This window comes from Erithacus rubecula (genome assembly GCF_903797595.1).
Source record: "Erithacus rubecula genome assembly, chromosome: 1".
NCBI classification, from domain to species: Eukaryota; Metazoa; Chordata; class Aves; order Passeriformes; family Muscicapidae; genus Erithacus; species Erithacus rubecula.
The window spans coordinates 74,458,658-74,476,947 of record NC_136658.1 but is presented as its reverse complement, the minus strand read 5'-3'; the positions used below and the strand labels follow the sequence as shown (position 1 = coordinate 74,476,947).

The following is an 18,290-nucleotide window of genomic DNA, read 5'->3' as shown; positions in this document are numbered from 1 at the left end:
CATGAATGTATTTAAGGAATTGGAGCATTTGACATAGGAAACACTGAGAGACCTGCGACCACTGAACTTGGAGAAGGCTCAGGGACATCTGATCAATGTACTTAAATACGTGAAAGGACAGTGCAGAGAAAATGGAGCTAGGCTTCTCCCAGTGGTGTCCAGTGACAGGTCCAGAGCCAAATGGGCACAAACTGGGAACACAGGAAGTTCCCTCTGGACATCAGGAAACACTTTTTCACTATAATGGTTGACTGACCGTGTTGGCTAGAGAGGCTGTGAAATCTCCATCCTTGGAGATAATCAAAAGTTCACTGGGTATGGTCTTGATCAGCCTTCTACTTGAGCAGGGGTTTTGGACCAATGACCTTCCACTTCAGCTGTATTCTAATTCTTTAATGGCTGACACTGTCCACCTCTGCCAGTGATTTCTAACAGTAGTTCTAGCATGGAATTCTTAGTTGAAATCAGAGATGGCCTTGTAATTCTTAAACTTCACTGCTATGACACCTCGTGTGCTTTGTTTGGTAAACTTGTGTACATGAGAATCTACTAAGCTGAAGGAATTCATCAAAATTCTGTCAGCAAAGTGACTTACCTAAGGAGAGGGTAAGTGTTTCCTTTAAGTTAACTTGGCATTTAGCTGATGTCCTGAGGAAGCTTCATGTGCAGGCCTGTGGTCACCAGCTGTCCCACATTTTGGTGTCTTTAAGACTTTTCTGCTGCATAAGAGGAAGAGGAAGTGATTGGACATAAAGAAAATGTAGTCAAGTATCTATGAAGGTTCTTGGCAGCCTATCAAATCACTCACCCTCTCCCAAGTGCAGACACTGATACTGGCTTCCCCAAAGTTTGTATGATATTCTAATCTATGTTGTATTTAAATGAATAGGATTTTTTTTTTCTACTTGTATTTTCCTGGTATACAGACACATATATATACATCAGTTCCTATGCATGTATTTTTATTCTGGCAAGGCCTAAGTAGTACTGTGCTTCTTACATAATTATTTCTTCCTTCACTTTAATGTGTATTGGTTGTACTCCACATAAAGGCTTTTTCTCAACAGAGAGAACCAGTAGAAGAACACCAAGATCACGGATAATCACAAGACAGCAAATCCGTAATTTGCAAGATGGTGCAGAACTTTATGAAGCAATTCAGAGTGCATCTGATCCTGGTTATATGGAGGTAACTTGTAGATCCTACTGGGCTAATTTTGAAAAACTTTTGGAATAAATCAAAATGTCATAACTCCTGCTAAAACTGACCATTAAATTTTGGTTTTGCTGTCTTGATGTTTTCTACAGCATGATTATTGCTAAATAAATTAACATTAAAAATCTTGAAAAAAAATTAATGAAGGTTTGTTGTAATTGTTTAATTTTATCTTGGATGGCAATTTTCTCTTGGTATAAAGATCCAGGATAAAGCACAATTAAAAGTTAATGTTACTTGTAATTTTGTTACTTTGCTTTGTCTTGCATACATGAAAACTTAATGCATCTCATCAATCTAGAGTTTAATACACATATTCTTGCATGCTGTTCACTGAATTGTTTGAATAATTATATTGTCTTTTTTGTCTTCATTCCCTGTTCCAGTTAAATCACAACTTTTAAATGTTCATGCCTTTACTGATAAAGATGCATGTGATTAGTCCCTGACAGTTGTTAAAAATTAAATGCATGTCTTGAAAGTGAAGATCCTTGTCTGTCATAAAGCCATATGATCTGCCTTTATTTGATTAAATGGTATCCTTGTCTCTGGAGCTGCATGTACAGGCATCTAGGTCTTGAAGGCTTGGTCAGAAAAGTGATGGGTTTGATGCATTTTAGTGTAAATCATTGTGTCAGCTCAGAGACAGCAGCCTGAGGAGAAGTGCAACTCTTCTTTTATTCTTACAGAAATTTTTCCTATTATATCTTCATATGAACCAGGCAAGCCTGCCTGTTATGTTAAATATTCACCTTAATTAATGCACTCTCAAGCAGGCTTCTCACTAATTGTCACATAAGAACAGTGTGCAGTGTAATGCTCTGCACAGACCAGAGAGCACCAGCTGAGTACCAGCTAAGAACTGCTCCCTCCTGTTGTTTTAATATACCTCATTTCAAGTCCTAGTATTGTATCACCTGGAAATAAATTGCTTCTAATAGATGAACACTCAAGAAAGAGGCTATCTAAAAATCTTGACAGTGTTATTTTAATAAATAATAAAGAAGATCCCGAGTTCATTTTCTCTTGGTTGCAGGGATATCTCAGCGATGACCAATTAAAAGCTTTGAAGGATTACAGGCAGCTGATGAATGACAAAAAACAAACTCAGATGCAGGAACAATTCAAGAAGGCTTTAGAGTCAGCAGAGCAGGAAGAAAATGGCTGTTACAAGAGGGATGTGTCTGCAGTATGGAGATTATATGTCGTAGACTACAGAAAGCAAGAAAAACATAAAGGTTAGTTCTTGAAAAATTATAAATAACTAAGTGGGTAACTGGTCAGCATACATAGATTTGAAGAGTTTCCCAGCAGTATTTTAACTTGCATGGTAATATTTCCAGTTTGATTCTTGGTTTAGGGCTTTTGGATAGGGCGGAGTGCTGTAGATTTATTTTGTTTAAAAGCCTTCAAATTATTACTGAGCAGGTAACTGAGCTTACTGTTTCGTTGTCAGGAGCAGTACTGAGTATCTGGCGCCCACTGCCCGACGTGTGTTCCTTGCTGAAGGAAGGCGCTCGCTACAGGATCTTCCAGCTGTCAGTGTCCCAGCCCAGGGGCAGGGCAGACTCCACCAACATCCACTTAACAGCCACCAAGAAAACTCAGTATCTGCAGCTACCAGTAAGTGCTTTAAGTGCATAAAGGTGCATCATTAAAATGCATCACACTCTAAGTGTAGCAAATACTGAAGTTTTGTGTTTCATCAGGTATCACAGGAGATGCTGGTACAGATTTTCTTTCCAAGAAAGGCTCTGGAATTCACCAGTTTGTTGGATCCTTCTTTTCAGCCACCATGTGCTGAAGTGGATTTAGTCGGAGTTGTAATTTCTGTTAGCAGAACAGGTACATTGTGGATCACGTTCATGTCCTCCCATTGAATAAATACTGAATTCTTTATTTCAAAAGTCAGTTACCTTGCTGTTGTACCTGCATCTCAGGCATGTGAAAACCTGCTAATATGGCCTGTCACGGTGACATGCTGGCAGATAAATCTGTATTTCTGAAGAAAAACTGTCTCTGCTTATTAGCTCAGGGAGTAAGGCAGGATCTAAGCTCAAAAGCTGCTTATATTTAAATATTTATATTTTTTCCATAAATGGCAAGCCCGAGTTCTCACATCTGTGTTCAGCATCTGCAGAAATACCATCATGCATGTGCATTAACTCCCTCTTCTGTGTACAGGGTCATGGAATGAGTAGAATTCAGGCACTGGAGCTCATGGATAGGGAGAGGTGGATAACCTTCTAGACAAAGAGGACAAGTTCCATAGATGTATTGTTTTTAAAGACACAGATTTTAAGTTTTCTGTAATCAGTAGGGAGCTGATGTAGAATATGAAAGAAGCATGAGATACCTGTCACCATGCAGATGGGCTGCCATGTAGCTCTTTCAAGATGTGTGTGACATTTTTTCAGTAGATCCAAATCACAGTACCTTTACTTAAAGAGGTGTAAAGGTTTAACTCAAACTTTCTTCCTGCTTTTAGGTTTCACTACTGTGGTGTACTTATCTGATGAAAGCTATAACTTAGTGGCAGTAAAGATCTGGACAGATCTCAGACACTTGGCTATTGAAGATGTAGTTGTCCGCTGCTCACTCATTTCTGCAAGCAACCTTCAGTGGCAGTCTGAATTCAGATCAGAAATTCCCGTGCTGCTGGCTGGAGATCTTTCTTTATTCTCAGCCAGTCCAAAGGAATGCTATCTCCAAGAGAAGGTTAATGAACTGAGAAGTGTCATAGAGGTAAACCTGTAGAAATGTCATTTGATGGTTAGTTTTAGTTACTGCTGTGTTACAGCCTTCACCAAAAAGTCTGTTAGTGCTGATAAAGCTTTAAAACAAGTAATGCACATAAGACTGAATTTGAGGGGGCTTTTCTGGGAGATGGAGTAAGATGTTAATGAAATTTTCCTGGAGGATTGAATGTCTTGATTTTTTTTTTCCCAGCTCATCCAGCACTGTCTTTAGGATGTACCACAGAATCTTTGGCTGGCAAAAGTTCTTGTACCTGTCAATAGGGAATATGCCATGGACAGAAAGTGCAGCATCTTCTATGTTTGTCATTTGATATAAAATCAAACTCCAGTGGGATAATGATGAGAAAAGAAAGTCTTAAATGTGTATAGTCCTTACATAGTTTGAAAGCCAACTATTCTGCATTGCAAACTCTGTTCTCCCTTACAGAACGTGGCCTCCTTTTGCTCTGATGCAGAAAGTAAATTGATGAATGTGCTACGAAGAAATCTCTTGCTTACACCCAGTTTAACTAAAAGATGTGGCTTGGAAAGCCCCTCTCCTTCCTGCAGCTTTGCAGAGGATAAAAGTTTGGTAAGCTTTTGGTAATTAATGCTGTGTTTGTCCTGGCAGTACATGCAGTAAGGATTTAAGCAGGTGTTATAGCTGTGGTGAATGGTTTCACTTCTCAGTCCACTTCATCCAATCTTTTCAGGGCAATGCAAGCTGATTAGAAGCTTTCTCTGTGTGTGTGGGTTAAGGATTATTCCCCAGGAGGAGCCATGAGATAGATTATCCTTCCTCCCAACAGTACATATAAACTTCCCCTTGTGGCCTGTTTCTACAACATACTTTAAGTATTTTGAATTTGATGTGAGTAAAATGAATCATCCTTCCTTTATAGATGAGTTAGGGCTTCTTTGGTCCCATGGTGAAGATTATCTGATGTGAATGTCACAGAAGGAAAAATCTTGATCTGTACATTTTTATTTCAAGGCATTTTGCAATTCTCACCTTTATTGAGAGAATTTACTTCCTGGTCTTTTTCTAGAAATTTCTAGGATTTAAAAGGCAAGAGATATCACCTAGTAAATGAATTTTAGTCTTGACAAAAGTTGATTTAAATAGTACTCAAGTTTCCCATGAAAGCTGCTGGTGGTGAGTTGTTTCTGATGTGGAATACTGAGCACTGTCAGAACAAAAATTTTTCCTGCCATGAGTTGCAAGGGAGGTGGAAAGACCCTGGTGTGATATCAATTCTTGGGGACTAAGTTTAAGCTGATAAGGCATTCTCTTCCATTTCAGAGGGAAGGGCTAATGCTTAATTCTGAAGGTTTAGTTTATATATTTTATAGATTAACTAGTTTATCTCTTTGTAGTTTATTAAATACATTAATTGTCTTTAAACAAATAAGATATTAAATGTATTCTTAAGCTTGTGCTTGAAAGATTTGCAATGCAGCATCCATCTTAGGTATATTGTTGTCTTCAAATTTTTGGTCTATGTTCTGTCCTGGTTTTTCTTCCTTTTTTTTTTTTCCTTTTTACTTATTTAACCAGTCATATGTGAAGGACATAGCCAAGGCAGTAGAAGACTTAGTGTTTTGATTTCTTACCATCTGGTGTAGAAAAATTCCCATACATTTTGCTTAGCTCTTAGAAACAAATTGTAAATGTACAGATAAACAGTGATTTATCAATCATCAGTATTTGAATGAATAATATTAATCACCATCAGGAGATACCAAACTAACCTTAAATGGGATATGAATGATGATGTGTTTTTATACTGGGAGGAGGGGTTCCCCCATTTTTGGAAGGCATTGAGGAAGTTCATGAAACAGAGCATTCTATTCAACATAAAACTTCTCTTTTCACCCAGATGTCTTCTAGAACTGAAATGAAGTATCCAAGCCCTTTGTCAACTAGCACACCAAGCATGAAAGTTGTCACACCAAGGTCAGCAAAAGCACCTTCACCTGCTACAGTTAATGAAGACCACCTCAAAACCAGCAAAAAGAGAAAAGCTATGGACTTCCTCAGTTGCATACCTGCCCCTCCACCACTGACACCAATATGTTCAGTAATTTCTCCATCTGTTAAAAGAGCATTTCAGCCTCCACGAAGTTTGGGTTTACAGCACAGCAAGTCACCTAAAGTGACAGATCAGAATAATGGCTATGTCACCCCTTGCAGAAAAGTGAGAGAAACTGTCCATCTTCCTGAGAATGACCTGGTTGCTGATGAAGAATTGGCAATGATTAATACACAAGCACTCGTGAATAATTTACCAGAAGAAAAGAAGATGGATTATGTAAATGAAAACAGCACTGCAACAGCTACTACTTTATCTGATGGTCTTTCATCCAGAAATAGTTCCAGGTCTACTGGGGAAGCAAATAACTCAGCAAAATCAGTTCTGAAGTAGCAAAGGCTCTTCAGAAGAACCCAAAGGAACCTGAGGACTCATTACCCACCCAACAGAATCTACAAAGACCAAAATCCTGAAAATGCTGCTAATGCACATGTACAGTATTGTATATATTTCAAACTCAAATTATTTTTACATTTTGTACATTAAAACTTGATTGTATTTAATAAAGTTCTATTACAAAAACAGACTCATTAAATGCCACTTCATTTGCAAAATAGTTTGAACTTTAGTATGTAAACACTTCTCACAAAGATGTACTGTACAATAGCTTCAGTGTGGCTGAAGGTTTGATGACATTTTTGTAAGCCATTGATTCTGTGTTCTTGTATTACAGCAGGATCTTTGTTTCAGTCTAAAGCCATCAGTTTTGTTACCCTCTGAAACATTAGAATAGTTTGGCTGTCCAAAGTGGCACAGGGCATAATAAAAAGTTCTCTTATTTTCACCATACAGAACACTTTAATCCTGAAATGTTGTTCTGCTGTTCTGGCACAGTTCTTGTACTATGCTCTTCAGACTTTCCCTATAGCACTAAAAAAGCTTTAAAGAACAGCTATGATTATTTGATTCAGAGCAAAATGCCATGCAATAGTTCCTTGGTCTGTGTTTCTGCTTCAGCTGTTCAGAGCTGCTCCTGTAGCCCTGCTCCCACTTAGGAGTTAACATGCACAAGCCTAACACTAATGTTTCATTTTGGAGCCTCTCCATCTTGGGATCAGTGAACTTCTATGTCTTGGCAAGGTGAAGAGCTAAGTTTGCTCTGTTGAAGTATTTTGCTTCCAGGCTGGAGAAGCTGTGTGTGAGGTAAGACCAGCATGAATCCAGTCAGTGAAAAGGGAACAGCATCAAATCTTGCTACAATCGGTTGAGCTACTTTTTGTATCATTCACTTTGCCTCTGAAAGTTACACTAGATACAAAGAGTGTATACAGTCACATATAAAGCATAAAAATGGCAAAAAATGCCAGATGTGTGGGGAAAGAATTGGCCACAATGGCCTTAAGACAGAAACAAGTTAGGAATGTTTATTGCTAGTGTCAGGCTGTGATGCAGAAAATAACACCAAAAAGTGGCATGTGGTAGAGCCAGTGCATTTCAGATGTGCCTGAATGGATTTTCCTGGAGGAAGAAGGACAAGAGGGAGTACAGTTAGTACTGGATACAGGGCTCTTACAGTGGTCCTGTAGAGCTGTGAGATCACAGTCCAATGCCATTTAAAGGTTTATAAGAAATAAAAGTAATTTAGAAATGTAGTAGAAAAACTCAAGAATAAAAAACAGTTTGGAAAAAAATGTAAAACTAGAGGCTCTTGTACCCTGATAGTTAAAACACCAAGGAATGCACATTTTCAGTTAAATGTCACATTCGTACGTGCTGTGCCAGGTCTCCTCCTTGGCAGGGCAGAAAGGTGGCTGGGATGGGGACCTGTGCCATAAGCTGCACTTGCTCCACTGTGACTTCCCTCATCCCTGCTTGGTTTTTCAGACCGGAGAACACTGTGGAAGGTAACATTGTGCTCATATTGTTCTTTCATCCGTTGTATCTTTTCCCGGGGGACATGATGAATATTTCTTCTGTAGTCAACAGAGAAAATACAAGTATTTAGTTGCCTGTGTATAAGTATTTAGCTGCCTGTGTACAAGTATTTAGCTGACTGTGCCTTCAGTTTGCTAAGTGAGCATAATGCTTCAGGTCTCCACTGATCTCTTTCTGGCATTTTCTTTCAAATTACTGTTCACTTCCACCTACTTCTTAGGAATATTATTGTGACTGCTGAAAAACATAACACCATTATTTTTGGGAGGCAGACAGGACATAGGAAGTTGATAAATGTCCAAAATAAGAGTTGTGTAGTACTGACCTGTGTGGTATTTTATACAAATGTTGCTGTGTTTTAGCACTAACAGCTTGTTGGCCTCTGAGCTTTTGTGCAGCTGGAGATGCAGCCCAGACACTGACATAGCAGCAGGGACAGAGGGCACAATCTGCTGTTGCTTTGAGAGCAAGTAGGGAAGCACCACCCGTGATGTAGGGTAGACTTGTAAATGACAAGTTTGAGAGGGAGGGGAACACAATGCTCAAACACACAGGGCTTTCTGGATAGAGCAGCCAGAGTAGCACCAGCCACAAACCCTCCACAACTTAGTGGGAATTGCCTTCCCAAAGACCACCAGGAATTTCTGTTTGTGAGTTTGCAAACCCTGAATAGCTTTGGGTTTGCCACTTAGTGCTATTAAGGCACAACTTGAGCCCTAGTGAGTGTATGTGAATTAGCTTTACAGTGCTGCTGTGAAAAGTCAATGTGTGTCAAATATTTAATAAAACAAATTGCAAGTTACTGAGTAGCTCTGCCTACAACAAATGGTCAGATTGTGCCCCTGCAGTGCTCCCCTACCCGTGGCTGGTGCTGCTGAGGCCAGAGCTGGTTGACAGCTCAGGCTGGGGGTGTCCTCACCTGTCCCCAGCCCTGACCTTCATCTGCCACATCCAGCCTCCCCCTGCAGCCATGAGCGCTCTGGCCCTTGGCCTCTGCCATTCATGGCCATCACACACAGACAGCAGCAGCATTAATTTCTGACTAGAGCTCCTGGATGGTAGAAAATAAATCTATCCATTGCAATGAAGTCACCACGCCTTGTTTTCTTGCACTAAGTTAGCATGTGTTATCTTCTGGATTTGGTAGCTGGGAGAGAACTGTCCCCTGTAACTCACTGCACATCAGGCTAGGAAGTCAGCCTGCACGATTTTTTTCAGTGACTACAACCATTAACCTGCAGCCACTGGTCAACATAACATTCTTAGAACTGCATTCAGCTGTCTCTATATGTGCAGAGTGGATACATTCTTTATCTGTCTGTGTGTTAACATCTTTACAAAGATCCTCTAGAACCCCATTGAGATACCATCCCTCCATGCTGCAGCAGGACAGCATCTGTTATGGTTAGATTCTAAAGGACAGGAGTCTGAATATGGTCTGTAGCTCTTAGATTCAGGTTTGTGCCCAAACAAAAGAGACTGCTGCACAAAATACAAAATGAAAATCAGAGCTCCTGCCCCATCAAGCTTGCAGCACAGAAATATGCTTTAGGGCTTGTTGCTTTTTCTACTGCCTGACTCCAAGCTCTTTCAGGGCTGAATTCACTGCAGGTACTCAGCAATGGAAATTTTCCACAACAATCCTTCTACTGTCATTTACCAGGCTACATTCTTCCTTAAATGCAGAGAAAGAAGGCTGACTTCTCAGAGCATGTCAACAAAATGAGATGCCTGCTCCAGCAAAGAGAAAACTATGTACCTTGTTAGCTCTTGAACATTGAACTTCCAGGGTGTGTCCGGTTCTTGGAATGTAACTTCATATCTATTTTCATGTGCCTAAAGGACACAAAGGTGACATTATGAAACTGCACTAAAAGAATTGCCACATCTGCCAGAACACCTGATAAGAGACACCAATGTGACTTCAAAGACTGTATAATGTATTTTTCACAAGTCATGAACTGCAATTATAAATAATATCTTGATATATTTGTCAGCAAATATTTTGAGAACTGTGCAATTCATGTCACTACTGGGGAAGGCTTTGATGCTCTCATCACCAAGAAAAAGCAGTGCAGATTCAAAGGCCATTAATCTTTTCAAGTTGTTTTGTCTTCACTGAGTTACAAAGCTGACCAGCTAAACAACTACATTGACCCCTCTGTTCCTACTTCATCCATCCTTAACTATAATTAGAGAACAATGGGAAAAGTGAAGTAAATATGTTTAGCCATGTAAAGAACCTTTCCAGTCAGATCACCTTGTAAATGTAATTTCTAGGCATATAAAAGCAATAAATTGGAGCTTTCCCTACCATCATCACATACGGCTTCATTTCCCAAGCATGGATGTTGGTATTATCAATAATAACGGGGCTTTTCCCATTCTTCATGGCTTTGCGTGCTGCAATGTAACACATTGAGTAAAGCTAAAATGTATCCAATAACAGAGCCAGGCCTTACTAGCCCTACAGTGTCCCATTTTGCCCACTGCTGGCATGCTGATTCCCCACCAGACTTGGGTTTGCAGCTACCACCCAAAAGGGAGCCAAGGTCAGTGCCCAGCAGCTCTCATGGTAGAGGTGGTGCAGCTTCTGGCTGATCTGAAGCTCTTACAGAACACACAACTGCCAAAAATTACTGTCATTTGCAGGAGATCCCTGTTGCATGATCTCAAAGTATGTTTGCCATCGCTATGAATTCCTTCAGAACACAGCCATAAAAGCATGGTACATTGAGTAGAGACCTGGGTTGTTTAATTCTCAAACTTAAACTCAGCCTGTAAGTTTTCTTCCTGTCTATCATTACATTCCCACCCCCTTCCAGGTCAGGACAGACAACTAAGAAGCTGCACAGCCTATACTGCAAGGAGCAGCTGCTGGGCTGGTGTCTGAAGGGTATCAAGACTCAGCAGTTCTTCCTCTAAAATAACATTAACCAACCTCCAAAATGCTTTCATTTACAAATTTCCCTTTCATAAGTCAGAAGAAATAAAATCAGAAGTGGTAAATGTATTTTTTTAGGTAACACCCCATGAACTGCAGTGTATGACACGACCTTGGGATATTTTATTCTGGGGGCTAAGTTTAAAGACAGCCTGAAATGCAAAACTATTTTGCACAGCCCCTGGATCAAGTTAGGTCACCTCTTTTCTGGTTCCACTTATGTGCATCCTCTAGGAAGTCAGGCTCAAAGATGTAGACACCATTTTCAACAAAGAAGTCATCAGTACTAAGGACTACAGCCCCGGGGTGGTCACGTTTCAGCTGCCTGCAGGAAAAAAGATGTGAAAGAAGGATTAGTACCTGGTAACACCCTTCAAGGAGAGCATTACATCATGAGCTATTTGAGTGCTCTGCAAATACACACAGTGCTTCACCTGAAAAATCCCAATTTAAAGGATCTGGAAGTACTGCAATCAGTAGATGGGTACATAGGAAGAAAGGAATGGAGCTTGAAGGTGTGGCCTTGATTTCTTTAATCCAGCAGAGAAATCTACACTGGACTACCAACATCCAAGTCTTTAATCTAATTAATATATTCAGCTCTCCTTCTGAGTTATCTGAGAAAGCAGGATTTTAAAGAGAAAGGAAAAAAAAAAAACCAAACAAAAAAACAAGAACAAAACAAAACAAAGCCAAATAATCAAAAAAAAAAAGGAACAAAACAAAACAAAAAAAACCCAGCCACCCAAAACTTGCTTATCCAGGAGTGGAAATTCATGTCAGAAAACTCTTTGACAACAGGAATTTTACTACAGAGATTTCTGAAGATAACCAGGAGGAAGGATTTGTCATTTAGTAAAGATGGTCCAGAGAACCATCTGTTTGGTTTGGGGGGCTTTTTTGGTTGTAAAGTAGGTAGCACCTTCTAAAAATTTTAATTTGCAAACAAGTATCCAAGTGAAAAGTCAATATTTTCTATTCTAATATTTTCTCCTTCCACCCCCACAAGCTGCAAAATAACAATTTCTCAGGGTCTTATCTTTGTGGGCAAGAGCAAGAGAAAAGGTGTCTCCAGGTTATCAGCAGAAGAGGCACACAGAACCTTAATTCTGTCATCCACCTCTTCCAACCATTTACTTACCAGTTGTACCCCAATCTGCCTGCAAGCAGCACCCCCTCACTAGGACTGCAGGGTGCATTTAGCTGAATAAAATTCAGCTTCTGACTTTGCTCTGTCTCTACTGCAACTTCTATCATCTGCTGATTAATTAATGTTATTTTGTGGTGGGGTCCAGCCCAGCGAGCAGAGACTCGGTGCTGATGGGGCCAGGACTGGGCTGCCCTCCTGTCATGCATCATTCAGCACCTACCTGCCCTTGTTTTCCAGATCCAAAGGGATGTTTTATTCACAACATTACACTGATTTAAGAAAAGCCATGTTTTAAACTTAGCAAACAGTAAAATTTTGTTGCCTTAATTCTGGCCTCAGGCAAAAAAATTCTTACAGTGGAAATCATAGCAACACCTAATGCTTATCTGGTCACTGCTGTGGATAGTCTGATACATTCACTATGATTCAGCATCTCACCTCTCCCACTGCTTTACTCATTGCAATTTCTTCTCTAAAAAACTGACTGCTGAAATATGTATTGTTCCTTTAGCTACTAATAGGCACATAAAATTGTGCACATTAACAAAGATCTCAGTATTTTTTTTTCTTTTTCAGTATTTCTTTATAAAATGTTCTTAACCAGGGAAAATTTTTAAATCCATTTCCTTAGCACATACCTTACTGAATTTTCAACACTTTGCTTATGGGTTAATATCAAAGCTCCCAATCTAAAGTGCAGGTGAATAGCTGTAAGCTCAGTCTACAGTCCTCACATCAACAATTAAAGCAGATAAAACCTGTATTTCAAAGGAGGAAAGATATGGGACAAAATGGGCTGAGACCCATGAAATACTGTCACATTTGCTATAGTCTCACCAAATGAGCTCCTGCTAACAGCAACATAAAGATGGCTTACCTTCTGCTTATTTTGCTGGTTTAAACTTTTAGCAAAACAACCAAACTGTGGCTGAAGTTTACAGCTGTTTTCTGTAATCCCTTTCATATTGCTCACAAAGTTGACAAAACTCCTATTTCTTCTCTCCCTTATCATTCCAAATGGCATCAAGAACCCTTTTGTGTGCTTTTTATGAAATGAGCCTTCCACAATCTTCACAGGACCTCAGATTGGTTTAGAAGAAAGGTCCTGCATAAATCACATCAGGCCCTTAATCACTGTAAGCAATTAAAATACCTGTATTTTAGAAAAATACACACCAGCTATGCAAAATGGGATGGTTTGTGACAATGGTTATTTATGAATAAATCTTGAACTGCCCTGTAAAAAGAAATTACACACTGCTGGTAGGTCAGTAAGTGTAAAGCTTAGTAAGGAGGAAAAGAAAAATGCAATCTCTTTGCAAGATCAAAGGATACATAGGATCTCTGTTTGCATTTTTTAAAGAGTCAGTGAACTGGAAGCACTGCAGTGTGACAGGCAGCATCCATGAAACACTCAGTATTAATTTGCTTTGGACACATTATTGCTCAGTTCTACATCTCTTCATCTTGCAGTGGATGTGGTACCTCCTTCACCTTGTAGAGGGATGAGGAGAAAAGGGTTTGAGGAGATTTATTTTAAGCAGAGGATACATCCCCCATTCTCTTTTTACTTTCTTATTCTTGGTAGTTTCTGAAACAGCAGCAAACCTTTCTTTAGCAAAGGATAGAGCATAATGCACTTTGTATCCATAGGTTATCATACTTTTCCATCAGAAAACTTGAAAATAAATTGATTTCTGATCGCAGATTGGAAGAAAAAATTTCAGTGCTCAGAAGGCCACAGGTATATCAGAGACCAGAGCATGGATGTACCAGCACCACATGCAACCACTTGCTCTGGCCACTCTTCCCAACAGTTGAATGTTCTGTGGCATTTAAAAGGTGTCTAAAACCATTCTGTTTCAGCAGGAAAGCAGGATGGTGAGAACTGGAACACATGCCCAGCACTTGCCACTGCCTACTGTGTTTGAACAACTCCTGGTGCCCCAAGGACTTTCCCTGGTGGAGCTGCCAGAACACAGCTGTGCCTTTGTGACTCTGGGGGGGACCAACCATGTACAGCACCAGGCTCGTGTGGTATTCAGTCAAAGCACTCAGGAGACTCACCTGAAGTGGTTTCACACACAGGTAAATGTTTTCAGTGCAATGCTGCCTGGAGGCAGGAGCTGCAGAGCTGAAGTTCATGAACCTGTCAGAGCTGCAGTTCTGCAGCAGGGTCAGGTGCTGATAACACTGGAACAGCTGGCCCAGGACCAGAGGAGCTGGGATAAACCAGACAACAGCAGCAGAGAGAGCTGGAGAAGACACAGAGTGTGCCAAGCACTGATGCCTCAGTGCCAGTGCATTTTTCCCCTCCTGTTCTGAAAGATCACTGGCTCTGTGCTTCACAAGGGAGTACAAGAACAAGCTCATTTCAAGCAATAAATCAACAGCTGAGGCTGAAAAGTTACAAGTTTAATTATGCTCAGCCTATAATGATTGAGTTAAATTGTTCAATAAAGGGTTAGGTGCAAGCTGAGCTGTGCAGCACAGCAATGTGCTGTTGAAGAGCTGGAAATGCAGCTGCTGTGCAATGCAGATTTTGCTGGGGAAGCAGGTATGAGTTTGTACATGGCTCACTTAAATTCGGGAGGCATTCTTGGAACTACAGCTGCCACTGCACCTCATGTAGCCTTTTTCTTAGCACTTGCCTCAGTGTGATCACAGAATCTGCACTGGGAAGTAAGGACAAAGTGTTCAGGAGGAGCATGCCCAACACACCTGAAGGAGGCTGATGGAGATGTGACCCCCAGCTGCCCTTTCTCCTTCACACTTCCATGACATTCAGTGAATGGTTAAAGGGAGGTAGCTGGGGCCACCTAAAGTGCATGGTTGAGGGAAGCTCATCCTTCACAGTGAAGCTGCTGGACAGGTGTGAATCTTGGTGGTGAGCAGACCAACTCCTTGTCCTGGCTTGACTGCTCAATATATCACACATGGGTCCTTTGTCTTTACCAGAAACCTAAAACCAGACCTGAACTGATCCATGCCAATACAGGGCTGCTCCAAGCTGAGAGCAACCAGGATAAGGAAATAATTTTAACAAAAATACCATAACTAAAGCTTACAAAGCTGTATCCAAACTCTGCTGAGTGACACTGAAAGTTCAGGGAAATAAGCCATGGGTCCACGTTTTTTCCTAGGACCGTGTGACAAATGGAAAAGGGGGCTTTTAACTGGAGTGATCACTGGGTTGCTGTATCACCAGTGATAACATTCATGATTTGAGTCTCATGAGTGTTGTAAAGATGTAGAGGTTGTGACAGAAATACAGAAATACTGGCTGATATGCAGAATGAATGAATGTAGATGTGTGTGAAAGCACCAGAAGAAAGAACAGAGCAAAGACTAAAACAAAGGTAGCCACCCACAGCCAAGATCATTAACAGCAATAAAACTGGGACTGTTTACACCCCCCAAGGCCAGCACTCAGCTGAGGCCCAGCACTGGTGACCTGCCACTGCTCTGAGAGCTGGAGGATGCCACTAGGTCACACCAGCCTCTCCACACCTGCCTCCTTCCCCTTGTCCCAAAAGGGGCAGTGGACAAAGACACCCAAGATGGGAAAATGCATATAATGGGGGAAAAAACCCACCTGAGATTCATACAGCATCAAGTAAGCAGAATTCACAGGCAAAAAAACCAGCAGCATAGGAGCTGTTGGCTGGAGAAGGCACAGCAGACCTGGCCAAAACCCACCCTGCCACCACCAACTGAGAGCAACCCAGCAGAGAAAGCAAGGATGGGACAGCTGATGGTCCTTGTCTACTCTGATTTCAGACAGACCACCTGTGCACATGCATCTTGATGCTTGCAAGTATTAAGTTGTGATATTGTGAGTGAATAAAATCTGAGAAAATAAATTTGAATTTATAAAATGAGTTTACAGAGCGCTTTTGCAAATAAACAACCACCTTTCTCCTCCAGTGGGATCTTACACTGAAATGTGTTGCAGCCACTTTTTGCAAGCTTTCCCTTGTGCAGCACATAGCATTTACCAATACTAAAAGGTATGCAGTGTGAGAACAAGAAAAGAATTCTCTTGGTACAGTCCTTCCCAATCTGGACAGGGTTAAGGAGAGGTACTAAATGCTGCTTTTTGATCTGTGTGCTGCTGAACAAGTAAACACAATTATGCAATAAACAGGGGCTAGGAACAGTAGGATACTCAGATATTCATCTCACAGAGGACTATCACAACAATACTTATAACTTATTTTGTAAATATGTCATTAACAATTAACCTTGTGTTTTGCCCTAACTAGTACAGGTAAGTACAGTAACTTGCAATGCCTGAGAATATGCCCCCAAACCTTTATGTTCTCACTGTGCTAAGAGAAAACACAAATCCCCCTGAAGGAGCAGGCCCACACTTCCACGGCCTCTGAAGGGAGAGGTGGGTATTTTGGGTGTGAGCAAAACACAGCATTTGGCAATTTGCAAAAGAACCAAAGTGCAGTGAGGCAGAAGGCCCAGTGGGACAGGGAAGTGTTGCACTGAGAAGAGGAAATTGGAGATGAAGCCAGGGTATCACACAGCGTTGGGCTGCCACCTCTCTCAGCAGAACCCAGCACGGGTTCCTCAGCCCAGCAGAGTAAGAAAACAGGGAATGTTCCTCTTTTGATAGAGAGTGGGTGGCACTGGCAGCTGTGTGATACCAGACTGTGAGATTCTGTGCTACCAAAGTACGGCTGCACGGTCACACTGACTGCGCTGCTGCTTCCCAGCACTGTGTCTCCCCCCTGTTTACAATCAGCCTCTGAGCAGTGGGAGAGTGGAGTGGTCTCCTCCTCTGCTCACTTTATACATAGCTAAAGCTCTCACCAGGAGTACAGGACGAAAACAGAACTGTCAGAATTGTCAATTTTCAGGCAGAGAGAGGAAGTGTTTTACCATGTTCGTGATTAAGCACAGAAAAACCCCCAACTCAACAAAACCAAACCAAAACAAACCAATCAACAAAAAAATAATTTTAAAAACAAATATAAAAATAAAATAAAAAGAAAGCCATCTGGCACCTTTGAGACCAGGAACAAGCACCGCTTTGGTCGGAGTGATCAGCCCATGTCACCAGAAGCATCCCCGTAGGTACGGCTCGCTCGGAACAGGAGCTCGCACAGTCCCACTGGATGTCCCCAGACACGGCCACAGCTGCCCGGGGGGCGCAGCCTGGAGCCAGGGGGGCTCCGGGGGCTGCGATCGGCCAAGGCTCCCGCTATCCCCGACCCGCAGCGCAGCGACAGCCGGGCGGGCACACGGGTCCCGCAGCCCTGCCCGGAGCGGGACACGCTTACCTGGCCAGGGTGCTCTTGCCGGCGCCCGGCAGCCCCCGCAGCAGCACCAGCCTGCCCCCGGCCCGCGGGGCTCCCAGGCTCAGCCCGCCCAGCGCCTGCAGCAGCCGCTCCTCCGCGGCGGCGGGGCCGGGCCCGGCATGGGGGGATCGCCCGGGAATGGGGGCCCGCCCGGCATGGGGGGATCGCCCGGGATGGGGGGCCCGCCCGGGAATGGGGGCCCGCCCGGCATGGGGGGCCCGCCCGGCATGGGGGGATCGCCCGGCATGGGGGGCCCGCCCGGGAATGGGGGCCCGTGGGAGCCGCTCCGCAGCCCGGCCCCGGCCCCGGCCCCGGGTCCCTCGGCCGCGGGCGGGGCCGGGCGGGAATGCGCGTCCCTCCATGTCCCGGGCGGCCGAGACTTTGCCCCGCGAAAGCGAAAGCTGCCGGGAACACGGACACGGGCAAGGACGGGCGGCTCCACGGCCACAGCGCCCGGCTACGGCACTCGCTGCACACCCGGAACTTTGGCCCGAGATACCATCTCCAGTTAGTTAAAGTCAGGATTATTCCCCAAATTCTCCGAGGCAGCGCTGACAGCGTTCCAGTCACATGTGCTGCCTCTGTGTTGCGAACTACAGGGCAGGCTCGAAAGGGAGTGAATCATCAAAGCCCGAAAGAGAAGTGGCGCTGGTTTCAGGGCACCCACCAGGTACGCTCCGAGAATTGTTCGCCGCCCGTCCCTTTCCTGGCAACGAGCTACGGGAATCCTCTTCAACCACAGAAGCAACAAGGATACCAAGGGGATGTAGCCAAACAACGGCCCGGCACGGAAAAAATGACCCCGTGCATCACGCTCACTACAGCACCCTAATTTTTTTTTTTTTTAAACATATTATCCTAAGAGAAAGCAAAGGAAGTTTAAACATTTCTGTCCTCTAAAGGAAACCTGATTTGCATTAACTTGGTCACTACAGAAGCCAAAGAAATTACAGTTTTCAGTA

At 42.6% G+C, this 18,290-nt stretch overlaps 2 protein-coding genes across 6 annotated transcripts in view; one reads left to right on the top strand and one right to left on the bottom strand.

Moving 5' to 3' along the window:
• The window catches only part of BRCA2 (BRCA2 DNA repair associated), a gene marked incomplete at its 3' end in the record, with an annotated part of 33,990 nt that extends 27,610 nt beyond the window's left edge, over positions 1–6,380 (top strand). For both annotated transcript variants that reach the window (XM_079322362.1, XM_079322361.1), the window contains 7 exons: positions 1,068–1,189; positions 2,253–2,454; positions 2,673–2,839; positions 2,926–3,061; positions 3,705–3,961; positions 4,403–4,546; positions 5,835–6,380. In XM_079322362.1, coding sequence (XP_079178488.1) covers positions 1,068–1,189; positions 2,253–2,454; positions 2,673–2,839; positions 2,926–3,061; positions 3,705–3,961; positions 4,403–4,546; positions 5,835–6,380 — 1,574 coding nt within the window. The remainder of the gene's footprint in view (positions 1–1,067; positions 1,190–2,252; positions 2,455–2,672; positions 2,840–2,925; positions 3,062–3,704; positions 3,962–4,402; positions 4,547–5,834) is intronic.
• Positions 6,381–6,515: 135 nt separating this feature from the next.
• On the bottom strand, positions 6,516–17,946 carry N4BP2L1 (NEDD4 binding protein 2 like 1). Of its 4 annotated transcripts, XM_079322559.1 has the most exons (6): positions 17,519–17,942; positions 17,311–17,482; positions 11,067–11,191; positions 10,237–10,325; positions 9,682–9,758; positions 6,523–7,960 (listed from the first exon to the last, which is right to left on the bottom strand). In XM_079322559.1, the coding sequence occupies exons 1-6, from the start codon at positions 17,688–17,690 to the stop codon at positions 7,735–7,737; spliced, it is 861 nt and encodes a 286-aa protein (XP_079178685.1). In that variant the 5' UTR covers positions 17,691–17,942; the 3' UTR covers positions 6,523–7,734. The 4 variants fall into 4 exon arrangements, with proteins under 4 accessions (XP_079178687.1, XP_079178685.1, XP_079178684.1 ...); XM_079322561.1 differs by lacking the exons at positions 17,311–17,482; positions 17,519–17,942 and adding an exon at positions 17,035–17,224 and having other exon boundaries at positions 6,516–7,960; XM_079322558.1 differs by having other exon boundaries at positions 17,311–17,942.
• Between the last annotated feature and the right edge of the window lie 344 nt (positions 17,947–18,290).

What these genes read in the sequence shown, in the direction of transcription:
- N4BP2L1 (XM_079322558.1), bottom strand. Translation starts at nt 17,690, where the DNA reads ATGGAGGGACGCGCATTCCCGCCCGGCCCCGCCCGCGGCCGAGGGACC. An exon ending in TAAGTGGAACCAGAAAAGAG is followed by an intron (nt 10,326 to 11,066) that starts GTGACCTAACTT and finishes GTTACATTGCAG; the next exon opens with CACGCAAAGCCATGAAGAAT. An exon ending in TGAAGCCGTATGTGATGATG is followed by an intron (nt 9,759 to 10,236) that starts GTAGGGAAAGCT and finishes TGTGTCCTTTAG; the next exon opens with GCACATGAAAATAGATATGA.